We start from the raw sequence: 18,308 nt of genomic DNA, 5'->3' as shown, positions 1-18,308 counted from the left end.
ATTTTATTGCTTTAATATTATATATTTACCACTTTTTGTATTTTTACCACACGGTACGCAATGTGTTAAAATAATGAAAAACGCGCACTTACTGTATACTTCGCATCCAATAAAGACTCGAACCACCAATGTGCTTGGATAGTTACACAAATTAAAGTCCTAATTTTTGCAAATAATCCCCGCCGCACGCTCCATTTTTAGGAATAATGCCCTGTATTCAATGTGTTGGTAATTGAAAACATGTTGAGAACAGTTTATTTAATTTGAACAGATCGGGATCATTTCAGGTCTAAATATTATAAAATATCACATTTGGGATTGATGAATCTGCATTTAAATGCCCACGATACCTCTACATACATATATATATAGCAGAAAAACATTATATTTTACATTATAAAAATATGAAATTAATTTACTGTAATTTATTTCTTAAAAAATAGTATCAATAAATGAAGGAGTACGAAATAAATAAGCATTACAAAAATATATTGTAAACCTAACCAAATATAATAATGCAAAAAGTTGTAAAATAAATTAACGCAATTAAAAGTTGAGAATCACTGATTATTTTGTTATAATGCTTCGGGTTGATAATATGTACTTAGATATTAGGTCTAGCTCAACATTTCTTTTTTTTATGCGGTTACCTTTGAATATTTTGGGTTTTTTGTAATTTTGTAGATAAGAATTTCAAGAAACATATCTCTAAAAAAATTACCATCTTTACCTGAATCAAACCGATAAGGTGGGGTTTTTCGTTAACATTTTTTTTTTAACAGCGTGCGCTTAGCCTAACGGAAACGTTACATTTGTTCGAAATTGAACGGTTGGGCGTCTTGCGAATATCGCCGCGTAAATCGACCGTTAAGTGTTAAAAATTAATTAAATATATTTATATATTATTGATATGTGATTCGCAATTTGGTATTGAGTGATTTCACTGTTTCTAATAAATAATATGTGAGATAATTCCATAGAAAAAAATTGTATATATATATATGTAAACATAGATCTTGAAACGAATTTATTTTACCCGAGTTTTGAGCCTCTGGAATTTAGAATTTCTACTTTTTTGAACTATTTTTAGTTAATATGATATTAGTAACATCTGTAGGTAAATCCCTAAATAAATACGTTACAGTAAATACGCAGTTTACGTGGGTTTTTTTCGTATGAAGTTAAAATGACGAAACGCACAAATTTGTGCACACCGACGCAACGGAAGGTTTCTGAAACGCACAAATTTGTGCACACCGTACGCAATGAGTTAAGCTTGAGCATCGCGAAAAGAAAAAATAGGGAATGATCCAATCTTCGTTATAATTATAATATCAGTTAAATATTTTTCTCTTAATTTGGAAATGATCTTCTTATCATCTGGTACATACTCCGTAAGGACATCTCTCAACTCTTTCAATTTTTTCGCACAAATTTCTTGTCGAGCAATATTTCATTTTTAATTCCTAATAATACAATGAAGAAAGTAATAAAATTATGGTTCAAACGACTTGCCGAGAACACTTTTTTCACGATTGTTTACTTTTTCAAAGCTTATACCAAGTTAAGCAGATAGAAATACTCGCTGGATTCTATAAACGGATGTACGCCTCCCACTCTTCGCGCTATATCTCAAAAACGGTTAATGATACAAAACAAATATTTTAACTAAACTTGTAGATAATTTTATTCTTTACAAGTTTTGTGAAGCATCTAATGACGTGCAACGCATAAAACGCGAGATATTTGCAAAAAACAAATTTTGTGACCTTTGACCTTTGATATCTTGAATAGCAGACACGATATTTTATGAGACTTTTCACCCTGTCCTTAGAACATCAAAACGAAGGTCTGTGCAAAATTTCAGCTTGGTATCTTTCATTACGAGGTTTAGCCTTTATTTCGCCTTATTTGACTGGACTAATAAGAAAATCATATGTTTGTAATATCACAGTAACTGGTTCTCAACTCCTAACGTGTGATTGTGTTAGTCCAGCGTGCGTGTGTTTTGGATAAAAAGTGGAAGCTCTGACGTTTATTGCACTAAACATTATATAAAATTTCAACTCAATGTTGAAACTACATGAGCGCAGTCATCCGCTAATAGATTATCATTTAGCATAAAAATGTAGAGTAGATGGCATCTAAACTGATTTTTAAAAGACTTTTTTCAATGTTTTTTAAAATAAAAAATGTCATCATATTTAAGAAACCATGATTTACTAAAATGGCTAAAACTTCGGCAAGTTCAGTTTGTTCAATTAAAATATTAAAGCCTATGTATTTAAACATATAATGTTTCGTTTAGCTAGAGTCGGTAGCGATTTAATCCGAGTTATAAATCAGACTTCCAAAAGTTGTAAGCTATAGTCAATTTTTCAATAATACAATATGATATCCAGTTTTTAATATTGTTTTTAAATTAATTTTAGAATCGAAGAGGTGTGGATCTTCTTCATCTTGAAATTCGCACCCTTAATTACCGTAACCATGACACAATATAGTGTAAAGGAACAGATAACGCAAAAACCCTCTTATGTCCAGGGAAAAAAGGGTTTACAATATATTACCGGACGACAAAAAGCACCGTAAAGCACCAATATTCACCTCAGAAGGATCATCAAGCAAATGTCACTTTCTAGAGGCGTGGACATATTTCGTTTAACAATTGGCTCGCTGCATTGTTGTGATTCATCAGCGAGCTTTGCAACCCTTGCTACTTAAAGGGGGTCTTCAATGAGTATCATACGGTCATATAAGGTCAGGGCCAGAGAAGGACTCCACCATACGATCGCCGCAGCAGAGAACCGTCGCTGCCACGACTACAAGACCTCTGAGGATCATCCACTGGACATCATCAGTTTCTCAATCACTGCTCAGAGAAAAATGATACTCACCCATAGTATATCGCAATATATGTGACATTATATAATAAATTAATACCAGTTTCACACTGCGAAGTCGCACCTCTAAGGGTTAGAAACCTTAAAAATATATTATTTGTCATTTGCTTTTAATATGCTTAAGAAATGTGCTTTAAATATGTTTTTAAATTTATCCCAAGTATTAAAGGTTTTATTAAATCTATGAAAAATGATAACGTAAATGACATAAAAAGATTGAATAAAAAAACTTTTAGCTTAATACATATTAACTAGGGACTGCAATACTGTTAGTACCGATACTGGTAATATCGGTATTAAGGCAAAAAAAAAATTGTATCTTATTTGCTGAAAACGATAGTTCTATAACAAAGAAAGTTAAGGACGTAATTATGTCTAACATGTAAAAGGCTGGAGATTTCGACTTTTATGTAGATTACACTCTTACCATTTCACATACTGATCAGTTTACTTTAATTGTTATATATGTGGCACCTAAGATGGTGTGGCGACCACACATATAAGCACATTTAAAAGGGCGATTGTCTCATTGTTGATGACCGTGACCAAAAACATTCATTCATTAACAATGAAACAACTGGTATTACTAGATTTTTTTAAATCCATACATCATATTTGCTATAAACAATATCTCTATGGCTTAAACTACGAAAACGACGATACCTATATTGCTTAAAAGCAAAAGCATAGAATAAAATGATGCTCATTGTAGGGAATTAACGCAAGTAGTTTTATCGGGGTAGAATACTAAATTATAATAATATTATCCCTATTAGTTCAAGAGAACTAGAATATCGATCCATCCCACCAATGCAAAAAATCCCACCAGCCGATATTTTATCTCAAATTTAACATGTTCAGTGTGTTTCTATTTTTTTATATGCGCGACGTGTCAACATAAAATATATACATTTGCTTTATCCGAGGCAAATCTAACGGTACCTAGCAGTTTCCATTTTCATTCTCTAAATGCCATTCAAAATTATTTCTACGAACGATATGAGACACCTACTTTTTCATCAATTTCTCAGATAGTGATTCAACAATTTTTAAACATTTTTTTTATATTTTATTTAGTGGTCGGTCTGCTAGGACGCCCATATCTCTCGTTTTTGTGAATGTCTTAGAGACTTTTGCAATAGGAGTCACCATAACGATTACTTGAACAACAAAGAGTCATAATCAATCCGTCATTTACCATTATTAAAATAATTAATCGTTATAAATACTGAGTTCAGCTGTATACAGACGCGTCAAAAAATTCGCATTTATTTACTATAGTTTTTTTTGCAATTAGTCTTACAACAAAAAAGCATTTTATTGCGCTATAAATTTGCAAATTGCCATTGCTTCTTAACCGGTTCGAGCATGATCGAATGATATAGATCGAAGATCATAAATCGGACACTAAAATCTTTTATAGCCCTTCGCAGAAACGCATATGCCCTCAACAAAGGGCGAAAAACTTGGTATGCCTTTGGATTGGCAATAATTCTAAAAGCGTGCATGAAGGCTTCTTCGCTCAAAGAAGTTTAACAACCCAAGATAACTTTTTAATTAAGCGTCTGACGAGGACCACGTTGCTCGTAGAAGCAGTATTTTATTTCAATGAAATAAAATAATTAACTATAAAACTTTTCAAGGATACGAGAGAAGCTGTAAAATAATGTTTATATTATTAATAAGTAATTCATATATAAATTACGGTGTTAATTGAAAATAAACTCTAACTGACTTGATTAGTCTTACTTACTGGATAACATAATAATATGTGTTTTAATAAAAAGCAATTTTTTTATCAGCGTGAAAAAATTAATTTCATTTCATTTATATTTGCCATTTTACAGACAAATTATATTTATATATGAATCTAAATATTTTTTCTATTTATAACAAACGCAGTTTAGAGATAAGTAATCATTTATAATATGTGCATTGTGTTACAGTATTTTATATTATCAGAATCGAAATAAAAAATAATATCATACTTTAATTTGCTTAGTAATAGTATATCGATGATTTTTGGTTATAATCAAACAAAAAGTATTCCACAGTTCACAGCCACAAAAAGCTATACTTTTCTTTATGAGAAAATCAATCGTGAGCTATAAAAAAAATGGAACGAAAGTAGCAATTCGAGTATGCTTTACTTAGCCCAATTACATAAAATGGGCGAAAAAAACAAGGTTAAAAATCGTGAGGTGAATATATAAAAAGTAATTCAAAACGAGGTCTTACCTACAAAAGGTTAAAAATATATAATTATTTTCCATGAATCTACATATAGATAGTTCTTTTCGCGAGTATCAATTACAAAATCAGAAATTAATATGGTGGCAATTAAATTAACTCTTACCTTGAAAGCTCAGCATAATGAACATTTTCTATGCGAGATGGCAAAAATTATACGTTTGCACAAAATGATATACTTAAAACGGTACTCGGTCCATTTCCTTGTATTCTCCTCAATACGTGATCTGCAAATAATACGTTCGATTCTAAGTATCATTGGCATAACTGTGAATAACTATGAACTATTTTCACCACCTGTATGCTAATCAGTTGGTTGGATACATTTGATATGGAGAAGCTAACGGGGTGGTTCGGGAAGTTTATTTAATATTCTATGTTTGTGGTTCAGAGCCAATAATGGCTTTAATGGTCGTTCGCCCATATTTGCTCAATATTAGTTTTCTTCTTCTTAGAAACGACCGTGGAAAATCACCATCACAAAAAAAATATGTCTCTGAAATAATAATAATTTAGATAAATCCTCGAAATTTACTGCACTTTTTAATACTCACAAATATGTATAATTTAGATTTTTACAAGCATTTATAAGTACATTACTCTTTTGCTCCCCCTGAATTTGGTCAGAAAATTCATTTAATGAAATCAAAATATTAAAAAAAAAACAACCACTGACTATCCAACTTTTACCCCCTTCCCACCCTCCTGTAAAAAAGCTGAAATGTCGTCTATTCTCATGGGATCCCTCAGAAAAAATTTAAAAGAAACAGTCTCGATTCTCTTCCGAAAATATTTTTTTAAATATGTCATTTCAGTTAAATCATATTGGAATACATTTTCACTGGTAAATATATATTTTTACCAGTGAAAATATAATTTATCTGGCAGATACTAATAAAATTGTATGATAACTTTTCTATATGTAGCAATAAAAACCGTCGCAGTGGGAACGCTCGTTGCCGAATTAAAAACAATAATTAAATTTATTGAAATAAGATATTTACGTAAATGTAAAAATAAAACTTCTTAGATTGAGAACCATGGGTAACAATTTTAGCGGCTGATACAGACTGGTCAAAAAATTGTTTCAAAAATCCATCGATGGACTAACAGATTTTACATAGAATTTTAGTTTTTTAACAATTCGATGTACAATGGTTAGGAATTACTAAATCTAAAAGTATCTCTGATTTTTTTTATTTTTTGAATTCATTTAAAATGGTTTCAAAAAATAGAAAATATATTTGGCACGACATTTTGCACATGACATATGTATATGCGTTCGGACTTCTAAATGTTAAATTCCAAGACACTGATTATTACTTTAAAATCAATATTTTTTTAGTTTACTGTTTTGGGTCGCGACCCATAGGTTGGAAGCCCGTGATTTAAAGCAAATGAACCTGCAATTAGTACGAAAGAAACATTTGTTATTTAATTAGGTAATTATTCAGAAAGAATACACAAATATAAGATCAATGGGTCAACAGAAAATAATGGAATTAAATCAAAAAATCTTCTTTGCTTGAATTGAAAAAATAAGTATTAAATACGTACTATGGTTCATTAATTAATATTAATTTGTACAAATTTAATTACACAAAGGAAAAGTGAGACCTTGCGAATATCGAATCTGTTTAGCATTTGTGTTTTATCTAATAAAAAGTATATTTTATATAAGTGTAAAATATATGGTGTCTTTTTCACAATAACAAAAGTGAAATTTTCATTTGCCCAGTACTAAATTTTTACATGTTGTTAAATTAAAAAATAGATTCACTACATATAGGTACAGAATCTACACAATTAGGAAGACTTACATACATTTAATTTTATACATATAGTGACAAACAGATTGGGTAATGTTTATAGATAACTTTTTTATAAGGTACGATACTATTAAGATATGATATTTCAATCAAAACTATTAAAAAACATGTTTCTGTAATGGAATATAATAAAAATTGATATACCAAAGTGTTGAAATGCATATTTTAGTATGCTTCCGCACCAAAAACCAATCAATCTATCTACCATTAACAAATCTTTGAGGGTCACTCCAACCGACGTTCAATTAGCATAGGTCAAATGGCAACTAAGTTGTTAACGACTATTATATCATAAAAAATCGTTTTCTACCAAAAGCAGATAGCGATCGAACGCCCCCGGGTGCGTTCTCTTTGTTCTCTAAACTTCTAGTAAACAATGTTATTACTGCCCGATATGTTATGCGTGTGTTATTCAACCTAAGAATGTTGCCTTATTTGCCTAATACATTTATCTTAACTTCCTTGTTAGTTCAGCATTATTCAAAATGGCAACTATGACATCAAGGACATGAGTACGCAGGGACGTGAGTACATAAATCTGTAACTACGCCCCCGCGAATCAGCTGAAAACGTATACGGTGCTTATGTTTTTAAAATAAATTTATCTGGTAGATAGAAGAGAACCTTAACAAATTATGTACATAGGATTAGAAAGGATGATTCATAGAAGAAACGTCCACAGATGCATCATCCCGCGACTTATTACTTGTGACTAGGGATTCCAATCCCGGGCCAAAATTTTGATCCCGGGATTTCGGTATTGCAATTAGTCGATCCCGGGATCCCGGGACCAGTCCCGGGATAATTTTCATGTTATTTTATCGATAAAAATAATTTAAAATGAATAATACAATATATTTTTACATCTGTTTTTTATAACGGACAATGTATAAAGTACGTATAATTTAGTCTTGGACTTAAAATAGAAAATAATATAATAAAAATAAAAAAGGGAAGGTCTTATATATTTATTTGAGAAGAAAAAAATGAACTTTTGACAATGTATGTACATACCTATGTACATTCATAGACACAATTAAATGAAAACATTATTTTGAATAAAACTCACGAAGTAACATCAAAGCATCAAGTGTTTTATCATTTAGCCTTGATCTGATTTTGGTTCCTAAGCAGACTGCTGCTGAAAAAGCACGTTCAGACTCACAGCCTCAAAGATTCACAGATGACACGTGCAACTCGCGCAAGTTTGTACACGAAATTTAACGATGTTGTCAATAATAATTCGATTGTGCTTGATAAATCAACCAATCAGAAAAATTCGGGATTATGTTTTATAATCCCGGGACTCGTCGGGTATTGAAAATCGTTCGGGATCCCGGGATCCCGGGATTCGGGATCCCGGGATTGGAATCCCTACTTGTGACCCATCGTAATATACAACAAGGAATAAAAAATGTTTACTATAAAAAATACGTAATTAAAAATATTTTTTATCTAGTAAAAATCAAACTCATCCCCTTTCATATATTACCAAGTCCTTTTAAACCACTTTCACATTTATTGATATTAAAAGTCATCTAAGATTCATATTAATTTAAATTAATACATTGTAGTTTTTGGTTGTCATATAATTATTCAATAAATTTACACATTTAAGATCCAAAATATGCGAAAGCAACTGTATGGTAACCACAGAGCAAAGAATATCATGGTAACATGTCAATATGAGCGACATATATTTAAATAGTGTATATGTAAAATTATTATATTTACAATATTAAAATATATTCTATTATAAACATAAATACTGTTTTAGGGATATAAAATATTATTTTTTTAATTTTTGCATGTGATTGTTTGATTGTCAAATATATTTTACTCTCAACTGCTTTGTATTTTTTTCTATTTTTTAGTAAAAAATTGTATAATAATAGGAAATATAAGTAAATGTAAATTACTTATACAATTATAAAACATTTTTAAATTAAAATCATATTCATCTGTTATATACATATATATACAAAAAATATTTTTTATATATATACTCGTATATATGTATTCTTAAAAATACATATATGTGTATATTGATCCTTTATGATCGGAATTTTGTTGTTTAAAATTTGCCATGTGCGTAATTTTCGTTCAATACCTCATGGCTACTGACACTTTGTTGAAAATAATTTATAAGTAATTACATAGAAAAAACAGTAGATTTATACATTTATAAACTTAAATCAAACATCATCCTATAGCCTCTAAAAATATTTTTGATCAACGAATCAGAATAATATGAATTGAACCATTTAAAAAAAGTTATATTAAAATCCACTAGTATTTAAAATTTTACTTTATCGCCTTAAGTCTTCAAATGTTGCTTCATTTTATATTAATAAAATGGCTAATGAATTTATCCATGCATTGATAAAGATTACTTTAGATTTTAATAAGCTTAGGTTTACTAAAACTACGGCTTAGTAAATTTATTTCAGAAATAAATTTACTAATTCACGAAATAAATCAGACTCCATTTTGATGTAAATTACAAAGTTTGATGACAATTTCGCTGCTATTGCTATTGATACCGTTGGTTAATTTTTGGTTTAACTCAGTTTGGTTTAGCTTTATTATGTTCATTTAAAGATATTTTCATTTCCACCAAGAGTTCTAATAATTGTGACAAAACTTTTCCAAAGCTTAGCTAGCGAAATAAACTGTAGCCTGAATATCTTCAATAAACTCGCGAAATTAACAACGGTTCAGTGCGTACGATCGAATAAAGTTAATACGAGAGGCTTTGAAATCACTGATATTTTTTTTACTTGCATTGTTGAATGGTGCAATGTATTTATAATAAGTAGTTTTGTACAACATTTATAAAATGAGCGAAAATATATTTTTAATGTCATCAGTGGTTTCATTTCATCCAATACAAATTATTCTGCTAGATTTATTTATTTAAATTAAATTAAGAACATCGTAACCTAATGAATTAACCCAATGCGTCACGATGGTCAAAAACAATACATATCTTGTATTATTTCAATACACAAAAATAAATAATTGAAATAATACATAGAAGGGAGCAATCAAAAAATCATAAAATATTTAAATTAAATGATACGAACCGGACCGGCTCCTCGTAGCTGACAATAAACAGATCAATGTGCAATATCCGGATGGTGACAGCCATAGGCGAGTCGGCATCTTAGTCCTGACTAGCATCAAAAGAGGAAGTAATCGTGATTCTATATAGGAAGTAATAGTATAGTGATAGATCAAAATATTTTTATTTTAGTCACAATAAACATAATAAAACATGTTATAATTTTATTTATGGGTCATTTTAAGACTATGCAAGATTCTGAGTGTGTCCCTTAGGTCGAAAAGCTTAGAGATCATGAACCCGTTTATTTTTATAGGTATACAGTTTTTATTATATAAACTATGAACGTACAACTTGTGCAATTATTAATATGTATATACATACATTTTTATTCTCGTAGTCTTGTCTGCGTCACGTAGTCTACAATTCGAAGTGAACTCATGGATTTCGGATTGTTTCTGAGCAAGACCCAATATGAATTGAAGAGGAAAGCATTTGCTTCCTCGGTAGTCGTTTAAGCGTAGCTCTGCTTGGTGCGAGTTCTCACTAAGCTCCCGTTTGTTCCAAGTCGGAGGGGAAGTGCTGGTTCTATATGAAGTTCCTAATAGAAAAATAATTTTAGTAAAACTGTATTACATATGCCATATTAAAATAAATGTAATCTTTGTAAGTCATAAAAAAATAAATCAGTAAATCAAATAAATAATATTAGTTACCTTTGTGATAATAGTGTTTTTTTCGGATCTCGCACGCGAGTAGCTGAGCCTCCTTGGGTGGACCTGTATTTTATTAATTCAAGGTGCTATGAGAATTGTCTCACACCATACCATGATCGATTCTACTTATATGAATTACATTTATGTTTATGTATTTGTTTCATATTTTTTTGTGTTTTTTATTTGAAGAAAATTTTTAGGGTTAATTAATTAATTAACGGTTTTGCTGTTCAATTAGTTGCGTAGTTAAAATAATATTTTTCTAGATATTAATCATAATTTTTTTGATGAAAAAAAATAAAATAACATTCCAATATTAACACTTTTTAACTATTTGACATTTACACGGTAGTAGTCTTCGGTTTAGATGTGCTTTATTCGATTCTCACTTATTTTAAGTCGTAATATTATTATAAAAAGTCCTAATATGAACACTAGATATTCGAGCGTTTCCAATGCGGCGGTGACGGCACGATTTTATTGCTTTTGCCGTGAACTATAAACAGGAATCTCCTTAAATTTACCCAGACAAATGCATGTCATTTAATGAAATACTATAAATCCTAATGAAATGGAATTATTAAAAAATCGACCCCTCCTCCCCCCTTCTGGAAAAACTGAAATGACGTCTCCTGTTCATAGTCAAAGAACATACATTTTCGTTTTATACAACTTTATTCTGTAATAGGTTACCGAAATAATCTAAAAAAAATATATACATTATTTATGTTACAGTTACCAATATATTATATGTCATTATTCTGACTGTTTCTAGCCTGACAAAATCCTATAAGCGCCACCCTGGCGATCTCCATAATGTCGGCGCGTTTGATAATCACGTCGGGTCACCAATACTCTGTTCTATATTATTTAAGTTTTTTACGTATTTATCAAGATTTTAGGCAAATAATCTGAAAATGCTTCAACTTCAGTGCAGCAGTTCTAGCGACTCCTTGGCGACTGAACATTGGTGACCCCGACGTGATTATAAAACGCGCCGACATTATAAAGATCGTCAGGATTGTGTTTATAAATTTAATTGCTAATAAATTTTACTAAATATCATGAATTGAATATATATTAGTAGAAACGCTACTTTTTGCATTTCTTACACATTAAAAATCTGTTGTAGCTCTCAATTATGTATTAGCAAACTGTCGTTTTCGCGCAACTGGGCATATTATTTTGTTATGTCTAATAATAAGCACTTCCAAGTGCGCAAAAGTAAATGGCATTCTCAATCCCCACACCCATATTCATATTAGCGTCAGACAATCAATAAACAATATATATTGTTACATACACGCATTTGCGCAATTGATTTCTCGTAATGAGCCTAAGCTATACATCTTGTACTATTAATTTCTCACGTGGATTACACAATCGCTCGTTTCGCAACGATTATGTTGATTTTGTAAATAAAAATAACACATTTCAGAACGTGAGATTCAGACACTGCTTACTAACTTATTATGTCACTTTTGACTTGAATCCATCATCGGAATAGTTAATTGCGCGTCAGTCGTGAGCACAGAAAATTGTACTGACATTTACTTACTTATTACCAGGTATCACGTAACTGGTTCAATTTTTGTTCGCACGATAATGTACAATATAATGTATTGATATATTTATTATTAGCATTATTAAAAATTCAATCGTTTTATCTCAACGACTTAGAACCGCCCAGTAGCAAAATAGTTGATGATGATGAATGTGTTAATCTTGAGGGACCTATTAGTATTCGCCCACGGTTTAAGTTTAATGTGAGTTAAATGTAAATTTAATCAAAATTGAAAGTGGAATTTGCAAGGCTTCTAGCTTAATAGTAAAGTATGTACTCTTGTAATTAAAAATTCAGGATCCCAATTCACTCAATTTCTAGATAAAAGTTGTAAGAAAGTTGCCATTGATAGCATAGGTTAATGCCAGTCAATCACGTGTTAATTATTCATAAAAATGTACAATTAGCTATATTAGCTAAATACATTAATAAAATAATAAACCCTACTCTCAGGGCATGGCTCGAATCCGTTAATACCTGGAAGATGAAAGACTATTATTAGAACCAAATTTTAATGTCTTGGAAAGAAGTCTTATTTAATTCCGAGAAGCAGTGCTTATTTTATTCGGCTTGGCAAAATGTCGCCACAGCTGTTTTATTCATCAAGTAGTTCAATCTAGCAAGAGATTTAATATAATACAAAATGTGTATATAATATTGCTTTTAAGATTGTTAACTCAGTTAAAAGAAATATTTAAAATGCAGTAAAATAATACAAAAACACAGACGTGAGATGATCAAGTCAAATTATTTATATTTTTTAATTTCAAAATTTGTTGCATGAGATCATTAACTTTCTCAAAGAAAGATTTGATATTAACCAACGCCTTATTAAGAAAAAAATGCTATGACTTAACATTCTTGATTGAATTCACGATAGAACTCAATTTGTCGAATCTAGATTTACAAATTAAAAACAAGCTATCGGCGATTAGTACCATTTTTGTATTCAAAAGACTAACGTAAGTTATGATCCAAGATCTCAGAGATAAAGTTTTAACAGATTCGCAAACATCAGGGACCGTTATCAAAAAAATCTCACGTTCAATATTATTTTCAACGTAGAAAAAAACGTGTATGAAATTCAGAACATCATACAAGATTTTGTAAAGAGATTTAATTCCTGGTTCAATTTATGATAAATCTATTCGAAAGTGACATGAATAATATAGCACTTATAAAATAAATTATTTCTTATAAAATGTGATCATTATTTAAAAGCCAAATCTTTGCAAAAAGATTTTTATATAAATATATCAATAATAAATACCCAAATTTAATGAGATACTGTGAATTTATATTTATCGGAACGAGTGCTTTACATGTCATAAGTAAGTGTTAAAAGCATAGTAAATTAAATTTTTATTAGTATTTGCGACTTGCTGAACAAGTATGTTCGTCACGTTGATCTACGTGACGATTGGAGATTTTGTGCATTAGGTAAATTAATCTTTCAAATTGACTAAACAAATACCATAATGTGTCTTTACAAATACAAAAAATGCCATATCACCTTATGAAAGGGCCGAGTTCAAAACCGGGCTACAAATACCACATGATGGCGTTGCTAAATCTCCAGCTGTTCAAATTACGACCGTTAAGCACTCTTTTAAGAAAAGTAACAAATAATAATAACAACTTTTGATCGTCACCTTTCTATATCATTACATCATTCGCTTTGGAATAAATTTTGTACGTATATTAAACATGTCTTTATTAATAATAAGTTTTACACGAGAGAAATTAAATAAATATCTAATATATGGAGAAACATATATTTTTTTTCGATATAATAATACATTTAATATGTGTCTGTTGATTTTTAAAAACCAATATAAATGGAAAAATCATTTCGGGTACAAGACTATTTATTGTACTAAGACTAAACGAATTTAATTTAAAGCTAAAGATAATTTACTTTAGACAAGTACGTTAATCCTTTCACTATATTTTCAGAATCTATACAAAAACTCAATGTAGAAATTCTTCTATGGAAACAACTCCGATTATGAACCAATCAGAGAAGCTGTTTAATAAATGAGGACAATTCATTAAATGAAGCCAAGAAAAATTAATTAATATATTTATTAAGAGACCAGAAGAAGTGATATCAAATCCAATGATATTTTTAATATTTAAGACAACTATTTAAAGACAAAAAAGTAGTTCCTATTAATCATTTCCATAAAAATTACATAATCAAGTTTAGTAGCCAGTAAGAGAGTATTTCATATTTCAACTAAGTTTGTATCTTGAATAAAAGCAAATATATATTGTAACGATTTTAATTATATTAGTTTATTTGATTTAGTCATATAAATATTAAATAGTCTAAAAAACGTTTAAAACAATATTAAATATATATTTAATATTAAATAAATACCTATTTCTGGAATTACTGTATTTTAATAATTCTTTTTTAAAAGTCGGTTTTTGTGTTAAATATGATCTAAGGCTCTCTACAGTCCACAGTTGTAAAATAAATTATAAATGTTCAACATATAAAAACACCATCTAACGGTTGCAAGCTTAACTAAAATTATACAAAAAATACTAATTAGTAGAATTCAATATTTCATTGCTCTCCTGTAAACATTAATTTAATGTTTAATAAAAAAAAATTTACTCACTTTCCACTAAAACCAGGGTTAAAAAATTACAAATTCAATAAACACAATAGCAATAACATATTCAAATAAAGATACTTGTTTATAACATCGGTGCTACGCTCAGAAACCAATGGCTATGGACCCACCAGTTGTCATTTTTTTTCAATATAAAGACTTCAATAAAATTCAAGGGGGGCAAATGCTTCCACCTTCCAAATCACGTTCCTGAGCGTGGTTCAGATAAAATTGACAATCGCCAAAAATGTATACAATTAAGATAATATTTATATTAAATTAAATCATTTCAGTACTTTTTTAAATCTATTATAAACTTTATTTGGAAAAAATAAATATAGAATTAAAGCCATAAACTTTTTCTTTGAAATATTTTAATTTATAATTATGACATAATCTTACTTGTATTTTAAAAGTTAATTTTATTATCATAAATAAAATTACCCAAGCTGTTCAATATTACCCCGTTTACTCATTTAAACGCTATTTTTAAATTAATACCAAATAATAAAAACTATCAGGTTGATGTTTTTAAATACAAGTGATAAACATTATTTATATTACAGAACAACTTTATTTGTTTGCCATAAGCATTTAATTTTACGACTAGCAACATTACGCGTGTTCGCTCCCTGGCAACAAAATTATCTCCTTTCCTTCGCGTGACGTTAACCGGCCGGACCGCTAGCATCTGCCATGTCGTAAGTAAATCTTTGAATATCTTATCAATCCTTATAATTAACCGATATATTTTACTCGTAATTATAGTTATGAACGTGTAAAACATCAACTAAACTATTATTTCGCATTTATTCTAAAATTTATATGAATTTACACGATGTCAAATTTTGAGGTTATATTCCTTTTCTAAATGGTTCTGTTTCTATGTTATATAAAAAAATCATAGTATATAATATTTACTATCCCTAAATATATGACATTTGCTAATTGAATTATGTATTAAAATTGACACATGTCTTTTCAGGTCGAAAGTGTCGAGGGACACCCTCTATGAGGGCGTCAACGCCGTCCTGCAATATGCAAAGGACAACAAGAAAAACTTTTTGGAGACGGTGGAACTTCAAATTGGCTTGAAGAATTACGATCCCCAGAAGGACAAGCGTTTCTCTGGCACCGTCAAGTACGTTAACCTGATACAATAATCCATTCGGATGAGTCGTTATCAGGTAGTCCGTCTTCGACTGACGGACCTTTATCCAGGGTCTTAAAACAATTGGAGAGGTTTGTGTTTAATCACTTACCGAGCGCTAAATTGCCCTGAAAAGGGCGACGAAGCGTCGTGAAGTAGGTATTTGCACAACCGATCGACAAATCTTATCTAATTAACACTATTTCTATATAAGCTATATGACAGAATATTTATATATGATAATTCTTTCTATAGATTGAAGTACATTCCCCGACCAAAGATGCAGGTGTGCGTTTTGGGAGATCAGCAACATTGCGACGAAGCCAAGGTTAATAATGTACCATGGATGGACGCCGAAGGATTGAAGAAACTCAACAAGAATAAAAAGCTTGTTAAGAAACTGGCCAAAAAGTAATAACCTTTTTAATATTTTTAAATATCAATCAGTATTTCAAAATGATGTTTAAACACTCAAGTTTGCATGTATTAACTTAATCATGTGTGTTGATACAAGTATTCTGATCCATATCTAAATATTTTTGTTTTAGTTTTTATAGTCAAGATCTGATTTAATTTGCTTTTATTTGTTTTTTCAGATACGATGCTTTCTTGGCGTCCGAGTCGCTCATTAAACAGATCCCTCGTCTTTTGGGTCCCGGTCTTAACAAAGCCGGTAAATTCCCCGGTCTCCTTTCCCATCAGGAGTCGATGAACATGAAGGTCGATGAAGTCAAGGCTACCATCAAGTTCCAGATGAAGAAGGTTTTGTGCTTGTCTGTTGCCTGCGGAAACGTAGCCATGACTCCTGATGAGCTCGCCCAGAACGTCCACTTGGCTATCAACTTCCTCGTATCCCTGCTCAAGAAGCACTGGCAGAATGTGCGCTCATTGCACATGAAGTCGACTATGGGCCCGCCCCAGCGACTTTATTAAATGTTTTTACATTTTAAACTTTTAACAATAAAAAAATGATAACTGATTCGATTGTTTGATTTTTATATACCCTTTTCAAATTCAAGACAAGTACATTGTTACGTTAAGAATTAAAAGGATAATATTGATGAGACTTCTTCGAACAGGATTTAATAAAGTATAGAATTTTAATTAATTATTTAAAACACAGTAAGCCTGATAAACGATTAATTCTGTTTAGATATTTTACTAAAACTTAAATACTTTTAGTGTAAAATAAGTGATAATAGTTACAGTAAGTATATAATAATAATAAAAACTGAATTACTAATTTACAAAAATAGTTAATTTTGATCTGAATTTCTAAATTTGACATTTATTATATGGCACGATTATTTGTGAACACTATATTTACTCAAAAGAGACAATACTCGAAATTACCAAGAATAATTGTAGTGATACAGATAGTGTAAGTGACGTTATCCCATCGAACAAAGGAAAGAGATGCTTATTCCAGCTAAGATGATGAAATTTGTTCGTTTCGCAAAATATAAGACATTCAATATCTACTGATTTGACAAAAAACTGGCATTTATTATCTGATAACATTTTACAACAAAAAATCAATTTTTCTATTGGAAACAGAATAGTTGGGCCGAATATCCCAACAAGTTGTTTGGAGCCTGCTGACTATTCTCACCTATTTTTCATAAATTCTTTGATAAGTAAAATCTTTGCTGAAAGAAACTGATCTGCAAATGCTAAAATTGGAAAAATCAGTCCATTAAATAGCTTGTGGTGGACCACACAGATGCCTACGTTCGTAAAGGACTTGAAACTCGCGTAATTACCGTGATCAAAAGTGAGTATTTAACAATAGTGCCATTACACAAAGGCTCTAAAGCAGTGTCTCTTAAACTCTTAAGAGTGCCGCATCCTTTTGAATCTGAAAATAGGTCTCCGCACCCCATGGAAAAATGTGCTTCGAATTTTTAGTTTAGAAAAATATTTTTTTTTGCAAAATTTAATGTTTATTTAAAAAATATTGTGCATTTTATATATCAAATACAAAACAATATTATTTTTATTAATGGCTAGGCAGTTGTTGCTTGTTCATTTTAATATTTGTGAAGCGAGGCTCTTTTTTTGAGAGACGCGTAAATCATCACTTGCATTAAAGCGATTTCTCGCTTTAGTTTTTATATGCAAAAGCGATGAAAATCCTATTTCACACAGGTAGGTGGTGGCAAATTGTAGAAGTGACTGCAATGCTTCTTTCGCCAACTGTGGATAACG

General features: G+C 30.3%; 1 protein-coding gene across 2 annotated transcripts; it reads left to right on the top strand.

Annotated features, from left to right (window-relative positions):
• Positions 1 to 15,605: 15,605 nt before the first annotated feature.
• RpL10Ab (ribosomal protein L10Ab) lies at positions 15,606 to 17,079 on the top strand. Of its 2 annotated transcripts, none has more exons than XM_088181459.1 (4): positions 15,606 to 15,651; positions 15,936 to 16,091; positions 16,356 to 16,511; positions 16,697 to 17,079. In XM_088181459.1, the coding sequence occupies exons 1-4, from the start codon at positions 15,647 to 15,649 to the stop codon at positions 17,031 to 17,033; spliced, it is 654 nt and encodes a 217-aa protein (XP_088037585.1). In that variant the 5' UTR covers positions 15,606 to 15,646; the 3' UTR covers positions 17,034 to 17,079. The 2 variants fall into 2 exon arrangements, with proteins under 2 accessions (XP_088037585.1, XP_088037586.1); XM_088181460.1 differs by having other exon boundaries at positions 15,936 to 16,259.
• The last annotated feature ends 1,229 nt before the right edge of the window (positions 17,080 to 18,308 follow it).

The sequence above is a fragment of the Plectrocnemia conspersa genome, unplaced genomic scaffold (assembly GCF_051122295.1).
Source record: "Plectrocnemia conspersa isolate PC_06_02 unplaced genomic scaffold, ASM5112229v1 ptg000002l, whole genome shotgun sequence".
Lineage (NCBI taxonomy): Eukaryota > Metazoa > Arthropoda > Insecta > Trichoptera > Polycentropodidae > Plectrocnemia > Plectrocnemia conspersa.
This window is presented reverse-complemented; position numbering and strand designations above follow the sequence as displayed.

Coding starts and splice junctions, on each gene's coding strand:
- RpL10Ab (XM_088181459.1), top strand. Junction 16,092..16,355: donor CGTTTCTCTGGCACCGTCAA/GTACGTTAACCT, acceptor TTCTTTCTATAG/ATTGAAGTACATTCCCCGAC. Junction 16,512..16,696: donor GTTAAGAAACTGGCCAAAAA/GTAATAACCTTT, acceptor TTGTTTTTTCAG/ATACGATGCTTTCTTGGCGT.